The following is a 21,921-nucleotide window of genomic DNA, read 5'->3' as shown; positions in this document are numbered from 1 at the left end:
CCATACCCCCTGATCCCTTTAGCCACAAGGGTCACATCTAACTCCCTCTTAAATATAGCCAATGAACTGGCCTCAACTACTTTCTGTGGTAGAGAATTCCAGAGATTCACCACTCTCTGTGTGAAAAATGTTTTCCTCATCCCGGTCCTAAAAGATTTCCCCCTTATCCTTAAACTGTGACCCCTTGTTCTGGACTTCCCCAACATCGGGAACAATCTTCCTGCATCTAGCCTGTCCAACCCCTTAAGAATTTTGTACGTTTCTATAAGATCCCCCCTCAATCTTCTATATTCTAGCGAGTACGAACCGAGTCTATCCAGTCTTTATTCATATGAAAGTCCTGACATCCCAGGAATCAGTCTGGTGAACCTTCTCTGTACTCCCTCTATGGCAAGAATGTATTTCCTCAGATTAGGAGACCAAAACTGTACACAATACTCCAGGTGTGGTCTCACCAAGACCCTGTACAACTGCAGTAGAACCTCCCTGCTCCTTTACTCAAATCCTTTTGCTATGAGTGCTAACATACCATTCGCCTTCTTCACTGCCTGCTGCACCTGCATGCCTACTTTTAATGACTGGTGTACCATGACACCCAGGTCTCATTGCATCTCCCCAATCCTAATTGGCCACCATTCAGATAATAATCTACTTTCCTGTTTTTGGCACCAAAGTGGATAACCTCACATTTATCCACATTATACTGCATCTGCCATGCATTTGCCCACTCACCCAGTCTATCCAAGTCACCTTGCAGCCTCAGAGCATCCTCCTCACAGCTAACACTGCCCCCAGCTTTGTGTCATCCGCAAACTTGGAGATTTACTCTATTTATTGTCCTCATGATTTTATCCACCTCTATAAGATCATCCCTCATCCTCATGAATTTTTTTTGTCTCCTTTCCACCATATTAACATCCTTCCTATATCTAGGCATCTAGAAATTACACACAACACTTCAATGGCCTCACCAACATCTTGTACAACTGTAGCCTAATGTACAACACCCATGAAGACGTGTGGCAAATACCTTCTTTACCACTGTGACTATGTGCATTGCCTCATGCAGGTACTCTACCTGTACTCCAGGTTTATTTGCTGTGCAACACACGCGGATCCTGCCATTTATGTATGCAGGTATGGCCTGCCCTAATTTGACTTATCAAAATGCATCACCTCGCATTGATCAGAATTAAATTCCATCTGCCATTCCTTGGCACACTGGTCCACTAGATCCTTTCAACATGTTTAATAGACATTTGGACAGGTACATGGACAGGAAAGGTGTAGAGGGATATGGGCCAAACGCAGGCAGGTGGGACATGGAGATGGGGCCGAAGGGCCTGTTTCCGTGCTGAATGAAAATGACACTATGACTGTGACGTTAACGACAGGTCATTGGATCACAAACCACAGTGGACGCTGCACAGAATTTTGTAGCATACCTGTGGCCACTTGCCACCAATCTGGATAACAATCGTCCACTAACACCCTCGGACTCTTTCCAAGCCAATTCTGATCTCGTGAATTTATTTATTGAATTATTTATTTCCTAAAAGTTTGTGCCAAACAATGTTGAAATCGTTAAATTCAGGGATTTTATTTCAAAATTTACAATTGCTGTACAAAATGGATAAAGAAAGTAATAACACTTGGCGGGTACAGTATTCTGTAGGTAATTGTCACGGCATTGTTAAATGCCAATATTGGCACTGAGACAATGGATTAAAAAAAAATGTAAATTTGTTCAGTACAAAGGGCTAAGAAACAACTGAATAACTTATTAAGTAATTGCGTGACATAATATCAGTAACTTCAGAAAAATCAGTGTAAATAAAAACGGAATCCCTGTTATCCTTCAGTGTACACCTTACCTTGTGTGGACACAGATACAATATCAACAGTACAGCATTGCGAGCTACTCTGCTCTTACAACTGGAAAGAACAGCATAGGACCAGAGACTAAATGACTGGTTAGAAGGGATGGCAGACGGTAGCTAACAAAAAAAAAAGAACATTAATTTTCTTCCAAAACATCAGACACATTTGGCACTAACATCGAGTAATGTTATTCTTAGTAGTTGTGACTATTCAGGCAGTTGACTGCATGCAATAACCTTCGACATGCAAAAACCCTAGTTACTGTGTAACAATATCCATTACAAAAATTACAGTATAATTTTACATTCAACTTCAATAAAATTGCAGTATTTATGCTTCACCAAATAGCCAGCAATGATCAATCCCCAATGTCAGCAATGCAGAGATCTTTCCTGGGAACTGCTGCAAGACTAAGACTTCTGCTTGACTTTACTGTTATCAGTATAAATGTTCAACTGTGTACCTGTGGAAAAATGTTTTTATACTGCAATAGCATCAAACAAATTTAATCATCTAATTTGGCACTAAATGTCAATGTTAACTTTGTTATTTATAATTTACACTATCAATAGTTTTCTAATATCATTAGTAATTGAAACCGTAATTTCACCCATGTTGACAAATGTAAAAAGCACATTTATGTGACACCTACAAGTGTAGGATTGTGCAGATAAATGCTATTTAAAATACTATGTTTAACAAATAAATACTGCCTTATTTCCATTAAAGTGTTGCAAAGAAACATTTGATTATAAGAAATTATGCAGTAGTGACCAGCAAATAAATTACAGTACATTCAGTTCATGGAATATTGTACAAATGAAATACAGTGTAAGTAAAATTCCTGTTCCAAATAGCAAGTAAAAATGTATAAATGCAACTGAAAAGCACAGTGCATCAACAAGCAACAGATTTAACTGATATTGAACCTTATATTTCGGATTGAATTAGAAATAATGAGCATTAACCGCAGCTCTGAGAAGGAACAGAGCTATCAATCTCAGATATAAACTTAGTTTCTTACATGAATTTGGCTTGCATTTTCTATTGTTAAAGCCAACATCTATCATCTATAATGTAATATTGAACAGGTACGAAATTCTACTTGTGTTAATGCATCTCCTTCTTTTTCTTTAGCCTGTAGACATGAAAAGTTTTGTTTTTAAACACACGAGAGAAATAGGTAGAATATGGAGGTGCAGTTGATTTGATTTCATCACAAAACCGAGGATAAGGAGAAGTCTTCAAGTCAGGATCATTTTCCCCAGAACCATCCATCACCTGCAAAATATAAAATTATAGATCAAGGTTTTGGTTATTTTCACAGTAAGAAAGCAAAAGGCTTTCAGAGTAAGCACTTAATGCACAATAAGCTTGATAATTATTATATATTTGTTCCAGTCGGAGCCAAGACATATACTATTACCTATTGCATGCAACCCCCAAATCTCATTACTCTACGTAACCTATATTAGGGTGGCCAAAACTACTCCTGACTCAGTAGCATAGTCTACAGTGGAAGACAGTGGAAGTCCATCCCAAACACTGCCACCAATATGTGGAATGTAGATCAAAGGGGTCAGGTAAATTAATAAACAACTTAACAATATGACCATTAGATTGCTGAGAAAGTTTGGGGACACCAATTATTGGGGATGTTTAGCATTTCAGAAGGAAATGCTTCGTGTATGCATTCTGGAATAACTCAGTAGATCAAGCAGCATTTGTGGAGGCAAAAGGTGGGAGTCAGTGTTTTAGGTGGAGCAGAGACTGAAAGGGAAGGGGAAGGATCAGCAGCAGAAAAGCCTGGTCCACATGGTTTTCTTCTCCCTTTCTTCATGTTTCCCCATCTGACCATTATCTTTTCCCATCTGGTTCCACACATTGAAGATTGACACAAAGTGCTGGAGTAACTCAGTGGGACAGGCAGCATCTCTGGAGGGAAGGAATGGGCAACGTTTTGGGTCGAGACCCTTCTTCATACTGACTCGTCTCGACCCAAAACGTCACCCATTCCTTCCCTCCAGAGATGCAGCCTGTCCCGCTGAGTTACTCCAGCTTTTTGTGTCTATCGTCAGTTTAAGCCGGCAACTGCAGTTCCACACACCACTACTAATCTCTATCCCCCTGTTATATGTAATGACAATCCTTACTCTTCACTCTCAGACCTGACACAGCATCTCAACCCAAAATGCCAACTTCAACCTAATGCCCCCACAGGTGTTGATTGACCTATAGACTTTTAGCATAGTTTTTTGTTCCAGATTCCAGAATCTGCAGTAACTTTTGTCCTCAAAATAATACAATTAGAATTGTTCCTTATAAATGTTACGCTCTGGGGCAAAACCCAGGAAGCAGATTAAGACCCATCATAAAGTGCGCCGATGATCAGCATTGAAGCACAAGGCTAGTTAGCTATTAAAATTGCAAACTTTATAAACATATAAGAAAAATAGAACATGTTTACTCTATACTTAAAAGGTACCCTTGAGTTGAATGCAGGATTGAACAAATCGTACTTACATGACCATTTGCAATATCAAGCAGGTCTCTCAAACGACAGCCTCTACTGTGCCTTCTTTCGTAACAGATACTGTCCTCAACAACAATGTAGTTTGTTCCATACAAACGCAAGATCCTGTACACCTCATCAGGGGGGCGTTTGGAATAAATCTGATAGATCTTCAGGGAAAGATAAAACAAGTAAATTCAAAGTTAGCAGAAAGTAGCAATATGACATGGCTAAAAGGCTATTTGATTCTCAGCTTAGTTTATTATGGTCATGTGTACTGAGGTACAGTTGTCGTGTGCTATCCAGTTAGCAGAAAGACAATACATGATTCTTATAACTAACTGCATGCAACACATATTTCCTCTCACCACTCAATCTGTGGAGTGAAATAAATAGTAACCACTGGAAAATTAAAAAATATGATTGTTGAGAACTATAGCATGCCGATTACATATTACCAATTGACTGAGTATCCAGACAAATACTTCCAAAGTCAAAGATCTTAAAGAAGCTCAGTGCTTCATAAGATATTTTTGTCAGCAGTATGAATCTCCAGAGAATTGAGTTGTGGTTATTAGTTCAGACTTAAAGTATTATGGGTATGGGGAAGCCCATCAAGTAGTTGCACAATGAGCTAATGTATTGCGAGTCCTGTTCTTCATGGCCGATTAACAATTATCCCCCAGAGATACTCCAATCGAGCATCTCGTTTCAGGACTGTAGCGTAGATCACATACCACAAGGCACAAGTGAGCACTGTTCTGCCTGAAAATAGTTCTAAAAGAGTACAAGATATTGATGTGCATGTAATTTGTCACACCCAGCTCTCCACCCTGGATGGATGGATGAATATGGCGCTCTAATACAGAGCATTGTGTGTAATTAGCTGCTATTGTATTCCTGCTATTCCCATTGGGCAAACCTTTTAGGAAACAGGACATGCAGCATTGAAAAAAATCTCAACTTTGTTCAATCATCAGTGACAAATACATACCCATGATTATTTCACCTCAATACTAGACTGAAAATGCCTTTGTTGAATACCGCTGCCATGTTTGTCCACTGGTCAGCCAGGTGATTAAAACAAATCCATGTTCATTTATTGTTAAAAATGACAATGGAGGAGCTATCCTCACTTTTCACCAGCAATATTTGGCCACAAATGTGTTCACTTGTTATTTTAATCTCTTCCAAGACCCTTCAGTGATCCAGGGACAAGAAATAATTATTCCCTATTCAGGCAGCTCTTCAAATGACCACAAGTGAGTTTGAATTACAGACAGCCAGTGAACTTAAGACAGCTGTTCCAGCAACCACATATCCTGTTCTAAAACCAGAGCTGATGGAAAAGCTCATTAACAATGTATTTATATATTATCATTTACAATCTCAAGATGGCATAAAAGTCCTTTTCGCAAATAAAGTTATCCCAAAGTGTAATCGGTGCTGTAAATTAGGAGGTATACACATATATTGTTCCTGTAAGCAGCAATATAATTCTGACCTGGCCATTTGTTTTATCCACACAACTATACCATTTGGATGCCAGTTTGTTTATTTTGGGGCATTTTAGACTCAAATGTAACAGAAGTCAAAAGCTGGATCAGAATTAAGGAAACACATCTCACTCCAGGAACAAATCCTCTGCCACTGAAGGGATTCAGTGTGATTGATTCACTGCTGCCTACCTGCTTTGTTCTGTCCCGTAACTTTTTATCTTCATAGTGAGGGTGATTAGTTATGGTCCTTCCAGTACAAAGCTTGATTCCTGCCAGTAACTGCATACTCCCAGCAAACACAGCATCACGGGAAGTGTTCATGCTGGGGAGGCAGAGAAATGTGGTGAGAGGGAAGATAAATTCAATAACACACAAAATGCTCACATACAACTTTCTTGTTGAACATTTTTAAAGGTACATTTAGTGCCCTTTTTTAAGGTCATGGACCAACACATGGAACGTTATTTTTCTAAACTTGCTTCAGTTACTGACAAATGAAATTTTTGCCATTTTCTGTACACATTTTGGAATTTTGTTAAATTGCTTTCGTACAAACTGTACCACATTTCTTTATCAACATTTCAACCTTTGACAAAAAATCAATTTCACATACCATGGGACTTTATAAACTTGCTGCAGTTACTAAATGAATCTTTTACTGAATCTGTACACGTTTTGGAATCTTGTTATTACCTCGTAAAACTGACAGGCTACATTGCTTTGACCAATTTCCCTCCTGGGATAAATACGGTTCTATCGTATCATATCATTTATTCCTTTCTCCGTGCCTGTGTTGTATAGCAACTTTCTAGCACAACTTTCATCTCTTGCCAAAAACCTTGCAATTTAATTGATAAGAAAACACTATTCCTGATATCAAAACACGATTCAGACACGTCAGAGCAATTGCCACAGATACATGTGAATCTGTACATCACATTGTAGGGGTGAAGCCTCCCTCACTGCCCCGGGCAGAACACGAGGCCCTGCTGCCCTCGATGGCAGCACCCAAACCAATGAAAACACCAAAATCAAAAACACATTTTGATCTGTTCGGGCTAAGAAATTTGGTGGCATTTAAAATGTTAAAACTGTAAACATAATTTTGAAGTGATTTAACTTACTTGATCCAGTTCATTAATTCAACTGTATCAGGGTCATAGAATTCCCTTAAATCTGAGAGTTCAGCCATTACCTTTGGCCAGAACTAAAAGAAAACAAAAATAAGTTGAGCAAGTCTAACACTTCATTCTTTTGATGTATGAGCGTCTGTGGCTGCAGCAATTCAAGAGCAATGGATACGGATTAAATTCCATATCCATCGCTCTCGAATTGCTGCAGTCCTTGCATTATAGTCCGTTGAACAGCAATTCCAGACTTTAGCCCAATAACGTAAAGGGTCAGCACCCATAATTGAGTTACAATATCGTGTGGTCCAGAGGGGAACATGCAGGTGGCGGTGCTCCCATGCATGATCCTTCTTACTGGCACAGACCATGGGGGGAGGTGTTAATACAGCAACCTGGGTGGGGATGTTGTGGGTAGTAAACGCTGCAGCCACTGTGCACCAGTGGTGGAGAGAACACGTTTCATGGGAAGTTGGCAAATTGTTTTGTCCTGTAGACTGTAGCATTTATGGTATGTTGTTGGAGTTGCACTCATCTAGGCAAGTGCAGAGTACTCAACATAGCCTGACCTCCATCTCATAAATGTGGCATGGCAGCAAGTTGATCATTCACCCAGGATAACAAGTCTCTGACCTACTCTGACACCCACACGTGGTCCAGTTGAGTTTCTATGGGTGTTCATGGTGGGGTTTTAGAGATGGTGATGCTATTGAATAACAAGGGTCATAGAGTGACACAGTGTGGAAACAGGCCCTTTGGCCCAACTCTCCCACACCGGCCAACATTGTCCCAGCTACCCAAATCCCACTTTGTCCCAGCTACCCAAATCCTGCGCTTGGTTCATAACCCTCCAAACCCGTCCTATCCATGTACCTGTCCATATCATTCTGACCAGGCATTTTGTTTTATCCACACAACTACACCATTTGGATGCCAGTCTGTTTTGGGTGTTGAAGATGCTCATTGCCTGGCAGGTTTGGATGAGGGGGATCTTATTGAAACATATAAGATTATTAAGGGCTTGGACACACTAGAGGCAGGAAACATGTTCCCGATGTTGGGGGAGTCCAGAACCAGGGGCCACAGTTTAAGAATAAGGGGTAAGCCATTTAGAACGGAGACGAGGAAACACTTTGTCTCACAGAGAGTGGTGAGTCTGTGGAATTCTCTGCCTCAGAGGGCGGTGGAGGCCCGGTTCTCTGGATACTTTCAAGAGGGAGCTAGATAGGGCTCTTGAAGATAGTGGAGTCAGGGGATATAGGGAGAAGGCAGGAACGGGGTATTGATTGGGGATGATCAGCCATGATCACATTGAATGGCGGCGCTGGCACGAATGGCCGAATAGCCTCCTCCTGCACCTATTGTCTATTGTTTGTGTAATTTGGCACGTCAGCCCACACCGGAATGTTGACCAGGTGGTGATGCATGCTGGTGCGCACGGCTTCATTTACTGAGGAGATGCAAATGATCATTAATATTAAGCAGTCATCAATAAATATTCCCACATCTGGCCTTATGATGAAAGGAGCAGCTAATAATAGAATCATAGAGTTTGAGGTCCTTTGGCCCACTCGTCCATACCAACTGTTGCCTACCTGAATTAGTCCCCTGCCGATGCTTGCAATATTCCTTTTAGTCATTCCTATCCAAATATATTGTAAATGTTGTAACTGTTCCCGTCTCTACCACTTCCCCTGGCATTCTCCATCTTGTGTGAGAAAAACCTACCCCTCAGGTCCCATTTAGATCTTTCCCCTCTCACCAACCCATGCCCTCCAGTTTTAAACTCCCCTCATCTTGGAAAAAGACTGTGACCTTTATCTATGCACCTCATGCTTTAGCCACCTCTCATTCAGTGCTTCAAGATAGAAAATTAGCAGAAATGGCAATGATAAGATTTTAGATTCATACTGGTGATGCCAGTACTATGATTTGGAATGTCAATTTATGACTAATATTTGCTTTTAGCATTTACTGAAACTCAATAAGGAGGTGATGATCTTCTTCTGTCTCAGATGCCAAATATAATTTGCTGCAATACAACTTACCTCGCGATAAAGGTAAATACAGATTAATATAGGCACTGCAAACCTCACAGCACGGACCTGTGAAAAGAAATGATACCAATACCAGTTAAAATAGGTCCAACAATAAAAAAGCAGTCACATGCAAAACCAAGGAAACTAAAACAAAACTAAAGATGCAATAATCAATCAGTCTTGTTTCTATATTAATCTGTATAGACTACAGTACTGTACAGGACTAAAACAATAGTACTGATTAATGGTCCAACGCCAACTGGACAATTGTAAATTACAGCTTCATGAAGCAAAAGCATTGACAGGGAAGTTTAATGTTCAACCTTACAAGATGGGCTTAAGATCTAGCCCAGACACAGAGATTACAAATTGGGCTCCAAAATATTGAACATCCTAATCACCATATTACACAATCCTCTTTCTAATCTAATTGTGCAGATATATTCTATGCATTAAGCCTCAGATGTATACATTCATTTTGCATAAAATCTAGTATTCTCCAAATATTTCATGTTGTTATATGGCTAGTTTTGCATTTGAAAAGTATGATAAAATTACAAATGTATGTGTTATTTTCATCAGTGAAAGAATGTGAAATGAATCGTTATTTGAACTACAACATTATTTCTTTGGGATTGGAAATATATACCCTTCATGATCACCTGATATTGTATTGCCACCTGGTGGCATGTGGTAATACTATTCAAATTCAAATAGCAGAGATCATAAGATGCACTTTCCAATTAAAGACACCGGCCCGGTGGCCAGGCTTACAGCCAGCGCAGAAAAGAAGCGCTAACTGCACTGCTCCAGTCCAGGGCTGTTCCGTTAACCCGGAGGGACAGGCAGAGTTGAGCTGATGTTAACGCTTCTTCTCTGCGCTGGCTGTAAGCCTGGCCACCACTGCAACGGGCCGGTGTCCCGACAGTCCAGGGTCACCCCGGTCATCTCCGGCCACCCCTGGACAGGGATGGGATACTCGGAAGGGGACGGGGCCCAGTAAAAATTCAACAAAGCTTGCAGCGCCGGAGACCAGGGTTCAATCCTGACTATGGATGAAACGCAGGTCTGTATTCGTGCAGCAGCACAGCAGCCGAGAATGTTTATTGCGAGTGACCAATGACCTGGACATGCGCAGTCGGAATACCAAACTCGCTTGTTGACATGTTTTTAAGATCACATACTGAGACTGTACTCAACATCATTTTGCTAATGACTGACTTTGGATGAAGTGAATAATTCCAGACACAGGTCCTGTGTAAACTCTGTTCTCAATTAGATTCTCAGTTAACAGCAAAGTTCTGTGTGAAATCAATCAATCAGTATTATTTGTCACTTGCACATAAAGTGCAAGTGAAATGAATTTGCCAGCAGCGGTACAATAAAAAAGAACACACAAAAACGCAACAAAAAAAATTAACACAAAGCATTCATCACTGTGATGGAAGGCACAGAATTTGGCCAGTCCACAAATTACATCAGTTGTGATGAGATGGCTTCAACTCTTATGTAAAGGGAACAATGAAGATATCAATACATAAATCCAAAATTGCTTTGGCCAACAAGATATGACTCAATCATTTTTAGATCCTCTTGCTGCAATTAAAGATACAAATAATGTAATGATTGTATATTAATAAGATAATTTATGTTTAATGGTTAGAAAGAAAATATTAGCAAACTATTTCAACAAGATGTATTAGTCTACATTATAATAAAATTGAAATAAAAACATCTCAAAACATCTATTACAAGACACTAACCCACTGAGGAGAATAAAGGCGAATTGCTTTGAGATTTAGACTCCAAAAATGATGGCTGCAAATTGCTGCTGATGAAACCATACACACGTGGGATGTCCATAGATATTTCATCCTGTAACAAACAGTAAATGAGCTAAGGGCACTCATTACAGTAGTCCTGATCTAAAAACTGTACAATTTTTAACATGTGTATTTGGAAACTAATTGTCTCCATGGTCAAAATAGAATCTTACCTAAAAATTGGATACAGTATATTAGCAGTCTAGTCAAGTCAATTTTATTTCTATAGCACATTTAAAAACAACTCTCGTTGACCAAAGTGCTTTACATTAGTGCAGGTACTAACATGCTACATACAGTGGTACATAGATCAACAATACATGTTGAGGACCTTGAGAAATGCTTGTGAGTAGAAATAAGTTTTAAGTCTAGACTTAAAAGAATTGATGGAGGGGGCAGTTCTGATGGGAAGAGGGATGCTGTTCCATAGTCTAGGAGCTGCAACTGCAAAAGCGCGATCGCCCCTGAGCTGATGCCTGGACCGCGGGATGGTCAGTAACCCCAAGTCAGCCGATCTGAGGGACCTGGAGGTAGTATGGTTGGTTAGCAGATTTTTGATGTAGGTGGGGGCAAGAGGGCTTTGTAAACATAAAGGAGGAGCTTTAAATTGATTCGGAACCGCATAGGGAGCCAGTGGAGAGAGGCCAGGATCGGGGTGATGTGGTCCTTTATTTGGGTGCCCGTCAGAAGTCTCGCTGCGGCGTTTTGGACCAGTTGCAGGCGGGACAGGGATGATTGGCTGATGCCAGTGTAGAGGGAGTTGAAGTAATCAAGGCGGGAGGAGATAAATGAGTGGATGATCTTTTCGAGGTCGTCAAATTGGAGGAATTGTTTTATTTTAGCTAACGAGCGAAGCTGGAAGAAGCTAACTTTTACCACGGCATTGACTTGTTTGTCAAATTTCAATGCGGAGTCAAATATCACGCCATGGTTGTGAGGTTTGAGTAAGGGGGTAAGGCTTCCAAGGCTGTCTGCTATCGTTTTGATGGAGTCCGAGGGGCCAAGTAGGATGACCTCAGACTTGCTCTTGTTTAGTTGGAGGAAGTTCTGGACCATCCAACACTTTATATCCTCGAGGCAGTGGATAAGGCCGAGTAGATTTGATTGGTTGTAGGGTTTCAGGGCTGTGTGTTGTCTGCAGAGCAGTGGAAGGAAATGCCGTGCCTTTGAATGACTTGGCCTAAGGGGAGCATATACAGGGAGAAGAGAATGGGGCCTAGGATAGAGGCTTGTGGAACCCCGCAGCAAAGGCTAGCTGGGAAGGAGAAAGAGTTGCCTATGTTTGTAGAGAAACTCCTATCTTTGAGGTAGATGAATCAGCTCAGGCAGTGCCATCAATACCAACCCCATACCGGAGGCGGTCAATTAGGATGGTGTGGTCGACAGTATCAAATGCTGCGCTGAGGTCGAGAAAGAGCAGGATTGCACAGTCGCCGGAGTCAATGGTGAGAAGCAGGTCGTTATGTACCTTCAACAAGGCAGACTCTGTGCTGTGGTGGGCCCTAAAACCTGATTAGAAAATTTCCAGGATGGTATTTTGGTGTAGGTAAGGCATTAGTTAATTTAAAATTACCTTTTCTAGGTTTAGAAATAAACCAAAAAGCCATACTTTATTGCAGAAGGGTGTTGATAGTTTGTTATATTTACTCTTGCAGTGAGTTGTTTTTTTAAAAACTTTTATTTGGGTGACAAGATTTTGAAAAAAACGAATAATGTTGGAATAAAGAGAAAATGAACCTGATGATTGAGTAAACAGGGCAAGTGACTGCACACAAAAATGCTGGAGAAACTCAGCAGGTGCAGCAGCATCTATGGAGCGAAGGAAATAGGCAACGATTCGGGCCGAAAAGATGCTTCGATTTTCCAGCATCTGCAGTTCCTTCTTAAACACAAGTGACAGTGCAAGTGGGTTGAAAGATACTGCAAGTAGGACTGCAAAGATAACATTAGAGTAGGTGCATTGAATGCAGAAAGAGATGCAAACAGAATGAAGCAATTAAAATAAAAATTCAAAAATTGAAAAAATCCCTACATTATTGAGTTTAATAATTTTTCCGCAGGAGAACGAGGCCACAATATGACAGAGCACCGTACTCAAGTCAGCATCTCCAAGATGGAACTAAGTTGGCTGTGATAGAGAAGGAAACGTAAAAACCAGTGTCGAGATGGTGACGGGTGTGGAGACGAGTGAATCTCATGATCAGACAATAACAATGACATTTCATAAATGTAATGTGCTTATATCCTATTGGGATTTCAGAATTTAGAACGTTAGACAAATTTAGAAGAGCAATTGTGATTGGTCTCAATAATCAAGCTACAACTTACCATTTTAAATATCCTTTTTTTCCCAATTAATTGTATTGTATTGTATTGTATATCTTTATTGTCATTTCCTGAGTATTCACATACCCAGAGGAAACAAAAAAACGTTGCTCAACCAGTGTCCATTCAGTGTGCATTAAAAATAAATAGAAATAAAAATACATATATCATGAACAAATTTAACACTCTACTAAACATTCAACAGGCGTTCCGATCGGCAGCGGCACAACAGTGGCTCTGCTGCAGTGTGTCCAGGTTGGTGGTTGGTGCGCGATACTTTGGCAGGGGGCAAAGTCCGTTTAGCAGTCTTATAGCCTGTGGGAAGAAGCTGAGGAGCATCCTGCTGGTTTTGCAGCTAATGCTCCTGTACCTCTTCCCAGATGGCAGGATGGAGAATATGTGATGCGATGGGTGGTAGGGGTCTTTGATGATGGAGATGGCTCTGCTGATACATCTCTTCCTGTATATGTCCAGCAGGAAAGGGAGTGGAGCACCAATAATCCTGCTGGCGGTCTTCACAATCCTGTCTAGTTGGTGTCGTTCGTACGCCTTGCAGCTCCCGAACCAGGAAGTGATGCCGTAGGTAATATTCTTATAGTTAAGAAACATAGAGGAGTAGGCCATTCAGCCCATCGAGCCAGCACCGCCATTCAATATTATCATGGCTGATCATCCAAAATCAGTACTCTGTTCCTGCATTCTCCCCATATCCTTTGATTCCGTTAGCCCTATATCTAACTCATAGATTTACTATATTTAACATTCATTTAAAATATTGTGCATCTTGTTATTGGTAGTACAACAGCTTACCTCATTGTACTCAAAGCTAGCAGACCAAATAACACATTGTGCATTAGATTGTAGGCCACGTCTGGTCTCATCACAATCACTTTCTCTTCTTTAACAGGCAAATTCTGGAATGGAGTGGAACAGTTACTGCAGCAAGAGAGAAAAACAATTATGAATAGAAGTTACATTGTTTTTTTTGATTAATAGATATTCTACTTTATGAAGACACGATCAAAATATTGAAGCTTTGCTAAGTCATTACAATTTGACAATACCTTCATAATTATATATATTAAATATCAAAGGTTTGTTAAACATATAGTCATGAGGTGCGAGGATAAGTGAACACAATGTTGTCATATCGCATAAAAACAAGCCCTTCGCCCATGCCGACCAAGATGCCCCATCTATTTGGCCCATATTCTTTTAAACCTTCCCTATTCCTGTACCTATCCAAATGTATTTTAAATGTTGCCACAATATTAGCCTCAGCTACCTCATCGGGCAGCTTGTTCTATATACCCACCACCCCATATGTGAGAAAGTTGCCTCTCAGGTTATTAAATCTTTCCCACCTCAACATAAACCTATGTCCTCTGGTTGTTGATTACCCTATCCTAGGTAAAAGACTGTGCATTCGCCTTATCTATTCCCCTCATGATTTTATATACCCCTAAGATCACCCCTCAGCCTCCTGCCCTCCAACGAGCAGAGTCCATGTCCTCCCAACCTCTGACTATAGCTCTGCCTATGTAGGATAAATTCAACAGATTGAAGAACATAAAACAAAATCCACACTTGGGTTCTGAGTCATGGAAGCATTCTGCCAAGCATCCTGACAATGCTTGAGGAAACAGGTACAAATATTTGATACATCAATAAGGGATAATTGATGATGACATTTTAATATCGTTGTCATCACTGACGTACCCAAGATTTCCAATAGCAACAATGACAGCAACGATCAGTGTAACAACCAGAACCAGAAGATACAAGGGCAAAATCAACGTGTGCAGAAGTCTCTGGAAGGTGTCATGAGGCAGAAGGCCAAAAGCTTCTTCACATAGGTACAATTTAGCATCAAAATCCCTATAAGAGAAGGGAAAATTCATTGCATCATTCAACTTAAACATCAAATCTTCTCCAAAATCCTGTTAGAATTTTGAGATGCCATCTGTACATAGAAACGTAGAAAAATAGGTGCAGGAGTCGGCACCGCCATTCAATATGATCATAGCAGAACATCTAAAATCAGTTCCCCATTCCTGCTTTTCCCCCATATCCCTTAATTCCTTTATGCATCACAGCTAAATGTAAATCTCTCTTTTGCCTCCACAACAATGACTGCAATGGTCTTTACTTTCAAGTCTTTTAATTTGCAAAGGCAACACATCACAATCATTCTAAACAGATAAACTAATCTGCCAAATTAATTGTCAATGAGTCGTAGAGCATGGAAGCAGGCTCAACTTGCCGATTGTGCCAGTAATCATTTGGGAATCTGAAACTTTCAACTTGGAAGATTCAATAATATACAGCACCCTTAGCCACACTTTACTCTCCTGGCCTCATCATGTTTTCCCCTACTCTCTCCAAGGAATATACACCAAGGTTATATATAACAATTACAGTAACTGACCGGGAGTACAGAGCCCTACATACAAATTTTGGAGGGATAAAGAAAGCTGTAGAATACTGCAAATAATTAATTCAGGTTGCCGTTAAGAAATAAGAGGAATATTTTTATTTTCTTTAAACACAATTTAACAGAATTCTGGGAAGGACCTAAACTAAGTACACCAATAAGTGACAAATATATATTTTTTATGTTTTTACAATCAGGTTTTTATGTGTTTTATATATTTTTTGAACTAAAAATGTTTTAATGGCCTGAATTTGTAATCCCTCTTGTTTCCCAATATTTGTTGGCTTTCGAAGACTTTCCTGCCATGTTTAAGTGCTTGATTGAGAATCACGAATGCATGACCAGTTGCCAAAGAGCTTGTTACTTCGGAAAGGTTTACAAAAGTACAGACACAATGTGTAGGTCAGCAGCAAACATGCGTGGCTCACCAATATCAGGAGATTCAGGGCCAGTTTATTTCAACCAGACCTATACAACCCAAGAAACGTACCATGCTGGCAATTCTATGGACAACTATCTTTTCCATGCAACAAGCACTTAGTTTCGTAACTAACAAAAAATAAGAATTTACCTTGTTGCCCCAAATCCAAACTTTGCTTTAAGGAATTTAAAAATATGTTCATCGGATTCTAGTCCTAAAATTCTCTGCCACAAAAAAAGAACACAATGATGAGATCCAATGAGAAATGTATAATTCTGCTTTTAAATATTTTTTATTTATTAGTTTCTGTCAGTTATTAATGCATATATAATCTCCAAAATATCACAAAATACAGGTATATAATGAACCCTGAAGAAGGAAATGAGAATAGAATAAGGAAACCGATTAAAAAAAAGGCTGTTGACATACCTTGATGATGTTATTTGTTAGGATTGTTAAGCTGAGTACCACAATTAGATGCAGCATCAGTTTTGCTACTCTTATAGCAAATGTGCCACATTTTAAATTCTTCTGTAAAAACAGGGAGAAAAGGGCAATGTTAATCTTTTCATTCCATTTCCATTCATTCATTGATCAATTTATCACAAGCGAGAGTGTAGCTCAAATGCAACTCTGCGTGGTGCAGTCTGTCATTATGTTGCATTAACAGTCATGTCACTCCCTGCATGCGTGTAGCCAAAGAAAGTGTCAGAAAGTGCGGACTGAACACAATTATTTAACCCAGCAGCCAGCAATGATTTAACCCGTTGTTTGCAATGTAAAGATGAAATGCAAGTTAACCAGGTGTGAAGATCCCCAGGTTAATTTGAGACTTAGATGATTTACCCACAAAATTCATCACAGTTTTATTTATTTCCCAAATAACAGTTACAGAATTATATATCTGATCAGACTATTGGCATATACACAGGCAGCAACTGTAATACCTTGTTCACTTGAAGTGTACAGAATAAACAATATTCATACAGTAAGTACAATAGTAAATACAATGTCAAGCACAAACAACAGAATGGTGTAAGTTTGTATTGTAATCTGAAATAGTGCAATAACAGAGTAAGCGAATGAGGTGGAGTAAAGGTGAATAGTACATGACATCACCTTTAGGGCAGGTGTGTGAAAGGTGATTGATTCAGGAGTCTGATGGGCGTGAGGAAAAGGCATTTATATATAATGGTTATTTTGAATGAAAAGGAACAACCTATTATTACCTGAAAGTGCTGCACTACTAAAGCAGCAAGTATGAAGCTCAGAACCAGTGACCCCAGGAGCATAGTATTATTAAATTGTAGGATCCAGACCAGAAGCAATGAAACTACTTGAACGAGATATAGTGATCTAACCTGCAACATAGGAAGTGCAATGAAGGAAACTTAAAACAGAGCACAGAAAATAACAGTTACTACTCACACAAATCATCTTATTGATCTTGTAAATTGTCAAAAACTAATGCAAATCATTCAAAAACCTTTTTCTTTTAGATTACATTTATGATCTTTAAATGAAAATGACATTTTAAAAGCGTCCCTTCTAAAGGAAACACCATGCATGTCACAACAATGATCTATTTAACATTTACATTCAACTTTCCTCGTTTGTTTTCCATCAAACAATATCTAGCCAATGACTTTGTTATGTGCCCATCGAGTTGATTATTTGCATTCCCAAGAAGCAAAACAAAGATTATTTTTAACATACACTTAGGATGCCTTAATTGTAAATTAAATATTAAACAAAATACAAGGTTGTGATATTAAATTTATAAAAACAGGTAAGATGTAGAAAAAAGTAATAGTACATGGTAATACACCAACATTTATGTAGTTAGAAAGGGTCCGAGATGAGCTGTTTCTTTGCAGAGTTTTCTCTTTTCTTTGATGAATTAGCCCTTCTGCCTCCATGCTAAACTTTGAACTTGCAGTTCCTGGTTTCTACATTCTAAACATGGAACCCATCTTTTTGTAGAAACTTTCACTGACTTGTTTAAAAATCAAGAAGGAATTCAAACTCATCCACTCATAGTATTATTGTAAGACTAAAATCCTATGCATTCTTTAAACTACAGAAGGTGATTTTCTAAAAGCCTGGCAGTCTGTACAGCAACTAACTAGGTAACTTGCTCAAGTGAAACTAACAGGTACAGTAAACCCTTAACCTTTTGAGTATTTAACTTCCATGGTTTTGTAAATATACGGTTGATGCTTCGATAGATATAATTTTCCGAAATGTAAAAGGACAATGCAATTGGAGTAATTAACAGCGCCTCCATCCAATGCTCAATTTGAATTGTAAAACTGAAAGCAGTTTACTGTACTTCAGTTAATCAGTGTTCCTTTTCTCAAATTAACAAGTTATTTACAATAAGCTCTGATGCGCTCCTGCACCCCTCCATCTGACAATCAATGATTTATTTTTCAGCTTGTATGTTTAATCTTGTCAAAACAGGCATGTTCGCTTCTGACCGGATCCTTACATGGAGCAGATAGTCAGAAGCTGTGATTTATCTCACTATCCACAGTAGCTGGTGCCCTCTGGGGCAGCAGAGACACCAACAGAGACACTAGTAGATACACAAGTAGAGCTCATAACTGCAGTGGCTACACTACCAGTGCACGCTAAAGTAAGGTTATTGACAATGTTACTGTATTTAATACACTTCATATACATATCATACTTACCTTTTGCTTAACTTCTGTACTTCCAGAAAAAAGGTATTCTTGTATGCAGGGCAGTGCCTGGAACGCATCACCCGTGAAGGTTAAGGGTTTACTGTACTTACAGTTGTGGCTATCCCAATCCCCTGTGAGCAACTAATCCATGTCTATTACCTTTAATAAGTCCCAACTCTGAAGAAGGGTCCCGACCTGAAATGTCACCTATCCATGTTCTCCACAGATGCTGCCTGACCTGCTTTAGTTACTCCAGCACTCTGTGAAACGCCACCTATCCATGTTCTCCACAGATGCTGCCTGACCCAGCTGAGTTACTCCAGCGCTCTGTGAAACATCACCTATCCATGTTCTCCACAGATGCTGCCTGACCCGCTGAGTTACTCCAGCACTTTTTGCCCTTTTCCCCCATTATCTATAATCTTCACAGACTAAGCCTGACTGTGGTAACTCCCTGAAATCAGTTTTGTAGGGTTTAGCTGCACTCATCGTCCCAAATAATTAATCCTGGACTAATGACCTGACAATTTAGTGAGCTCATTTATGTAATGGAGCATCATGCATTGCAATTCCATGCAGACTCATATCTGTACACATTAACAGCGTCACATTACCTTAGATGCTGGCACCATATTCAAGCAATCCAATGAAAAGAGAGCCACAGCTTGAATTAGTAAGATAAACTGGTTAAACTGCCAGGTAATGCAGAAAAGGAATGTCGAAGCCACGATCAAACTGAGGGACAGGCGCTTAAATTAGAAAGAAAAAAAAGTTAATTACAAGACATAAACCAGTAAACATATCCGCTTTTAATGTATGGAGCAGTGTTACATTCATTAAGCGATTCTGTTTGCTTTTCATTAGTCAAACTGCCCCCTAAAGCGGAAGATTCTGATAACCTAAATGCATTCTGTAAAATATACCTGCACAAAGTTCAGCTCATAGACTAAGTGCAGCAGTGGGCTATATATGTACAGGTAATCAATAGTTGCGTCTACTTCAAGAATTATACTTATTTCACTATCTTGGAGACATCACTGTACATGAACTATAAAGCCATTATACTTGGTTTGCAGCTGCACCAAGTGTTCAACTATTCATCTTTACATATTGCAAATATACATTAAAATGCTGTGATACATTAATTAATCAGTCAGATCAATAGGTTTTATGGTTCCTCAAGCTCACTCTCCTCATCAATAAAATCATAGCTAATTTCGCAACTTCATTTCTTGTCCTGGTTCCTATGCATTTTGATAACAAAAAATCAAAAAAAATATTTTTGCATTGAAAATATTTCATACTCGATTGTCACAAATCTCTCAGGTGGAGAATTCCTAAGAGTTGCATCCCGTTTCAAGAAGAAATTCCCCCTCAGCTCATTTTCAACATGGAACTATGACCTATTGGAGGAAACATCCCCTTTCCTGTCATGCTTGTCAAGTCCCTCAGAACCTTAGATTAAAATAGAAAATGCTGAAAGTTTTCAATAGATCAGATAACATCTGTACAAAAAGAACAGTCGACGTTTAAGTAACTGATTTCTCATCAAATTGTTAAAGGTATAGATAAAACACATTTGTAATTGCAGAGAGGTTTGGAGGGGGAGGGGCAGGTACAGGTCTGTGATAAGGTGGAACTGAAAGAGTGAATGAGAGGTGGCGGTGCCCACTTAAAGAGGGTGGTAAAGATTGATGAATAATTAGAAGATAGACACAAAAAGCTGGAGTAACCCAGCAAGTCGGACAACATATCTGGAGAAAAGAGTAGGTGACGTTTCAGGTCGAGACCCTTCAGAGCATTTCTATACTCACTTGCTGGAATGGTTTAAGTTGCGGTCGGAGGTAATATGTAATTGCCATTATTTGCAATGCAAAAAACGGAAGTGACCAGTTCTCCCTCAAAGGAATGGTGAACTCCACTCTCGTTGTGTCTGGTCTATAAAAATCATATAATAAATGGTCACATCACAATGAAGCTCACCGTAGAGACATTATAATTAATTTCTCTGCATACATTATTTTACTGTGCAAGAAACACAACAGGAAATGGGTCCAAATTACAGGAGATTGATATCGAGTTGGATAGAACGTGCAAACCAATATTAAGATGATTTCATCACTAAGGTTCTAAAACAAACTAAAATTGTCACGATCAGGAATCTGGCAGCAAAAACGAATAAAAACAATGCAATTTACAAAAAGGCCCTTGAATACAGATAAGGTGCAGGTTGTGTGCCCTGCAGATGCTGACGCCTACCTGTTTAGTATGTACCACAAAGCTGCTAGTGCCCCTGATATCCAGGTCCCACTTAATAACCAACTGGTCATATATAATGAAATGACATAGAGCGCCTGCAGTCCAAATACCGTGTACACATAGAAGTAAACCGGTTCCAGGTAATTCTGTTAAAATATGATGCAAATTACTCTCTTCAGAATGCTTAGTTATGATACAAACTATCAAAGCACTTTATTAAACTTACAATAAATCACACAAATGTAAATTGCATAAGTAACACTCGTATTTGTCACGCCGCTAATCAACCATTCATGCATTCCACTACAACACACAGTAGCAGCAATGTGTACCATCTACAGGAAGCATTGCAACAACTTGCCATGACTCCTTAGACAGCACCTTCCCAACCCACCACCTCCACCAGCAACACCACCACCACCTGGACATTGACTTCCAGGCCACACGCTGGAAGTCAACGTCCTGCAGGGCTGCAGCTGTGGACTGGGAACGTGGCCGGAGGCCTGTATCTGTGAAGCCTCGCGATGATGGGGCCTCGGCGGTAGTGAACCTTGCAGTGGCGGCGATGCCTCGCGGGTCTACCCGCGGTCGACGGTCGATGAGAGTGTGGAGGACCACCGTGAGGAGGGAAGAACAATGGCAGACCCATGTGGGGGAACTGCTGGGGGGGGGGAAACAAAATGGGGGGGGAGAAACAAAACAATAAAGTATTCCTATTCCTATATTGACTTGGAAGTATAATTACCATTATTTCACCATCGCTGGATCAAAATCCTGGGACTCCCTCCCTAACAGAACTGGCCAATACCTGCAGTAGTTCCAGAAGGCAGCTCACTAACATCTCCTCAAGGGCAATTGGGAACAGCCATTCAACTGCTGGCTCAGCCTGTGAAGCCCATATCCCTTTAATTAAT

The 21,921-nt window shown here is 39.8% G+C and overlaps 1 protein-coding gene across 2 annotated transcripts in view; it reads right to left on the bottom strand.

Moving 5' to 3' along the window:
- Positions 1 to 1,575: 1,575 nt before the first annotated feature.
- Positions 1,576 to 21,921, bottom strand: part of dpy19l3 (dpy-19 like C-mannosyltransferase 3) — a 32,693-nt gene continuing 12,347 nt past the window's right edge. The window contains exons 5-18 of one of the 2 annotated variants that reach the window (XM_055648349.1): positions 21,008 to 21,153; positions 20,563 to 20,686; positions 19,363 to 19,497; positions 17,291 to 17,422; positions 16,491 to 16,592; positions 16,212 to 16,285; positions 14,926 to 15,084; positions 14,017 to 14,142; positions 10,822 to 10,933; positions 9,068 to 9,124; positions 7,017 to 7,099; positions 6,082 to 6,214; positions 4,405 to 4,563; positions 1,576 to 3,162 (exon numbers count right to left, since the gene is read on the bottom strand). In XM_055648349.1, the coding sequence (XP_055504324.1) occupies positions 2,992 to 3,162; positions 4,405 to 4,563; positions 6,082 to 6,214; positions 7,017 to 7,099; positions 9,068 to 9,124; positions 10,822 to 10,933; positions 14,017 to 14,142; positions 14,926 to 15,084; positions 16,212 to 16,285; positions 16,491 to 16,592; positions 17,291 to 17,422; positions 19,363 to 19,497; positions 20,563 to 20,686; positions 21,008 to 21,153 (1,713 nt within the window). In that variant the 3' untranslated portion in view covers positions 1,576 to 2,991. The remainder of the gene's footprint in view (positions 3,163 to 4,404; positions 4,564 to 6,081; positions 6,215 to 7,016; positions 7,100 to 9,067; positions 9,125 to 10,821; positions 10,934 to 14,016; positions 14,143 to 14,925; positions 15,085 to 16,211; positions 16,286 to 16,490; positions 16,593 to 17,290; positions 17,423 to 19,362; positions 19,498 to 20,562; positions 20,687 to 21,007; positions 21,154 to 21,921) is intronic. The other variant, XM_055648350.1, reaches the window with a different exon arrangement.

Source organism: Leucoraja erinacea, chromosome 17 (assembly GCF_028641065.1).
Source record: "Leucoraja erinacea ecotype New England chromosome 17, Leri_hhj_1, whole genome shotgun sequence".
NCBI lineage: Eukaryota > Metazoa > Chordata > Chondrichthyes > Rajiformes > Rajidae > Leucoraja > Leucoraja erinaceus.
The sequence above is the reverse complement of the archived record's forward strand: the minus strand, read 5'-3'. Positions and strand labels throughout refer to the sequence as shown.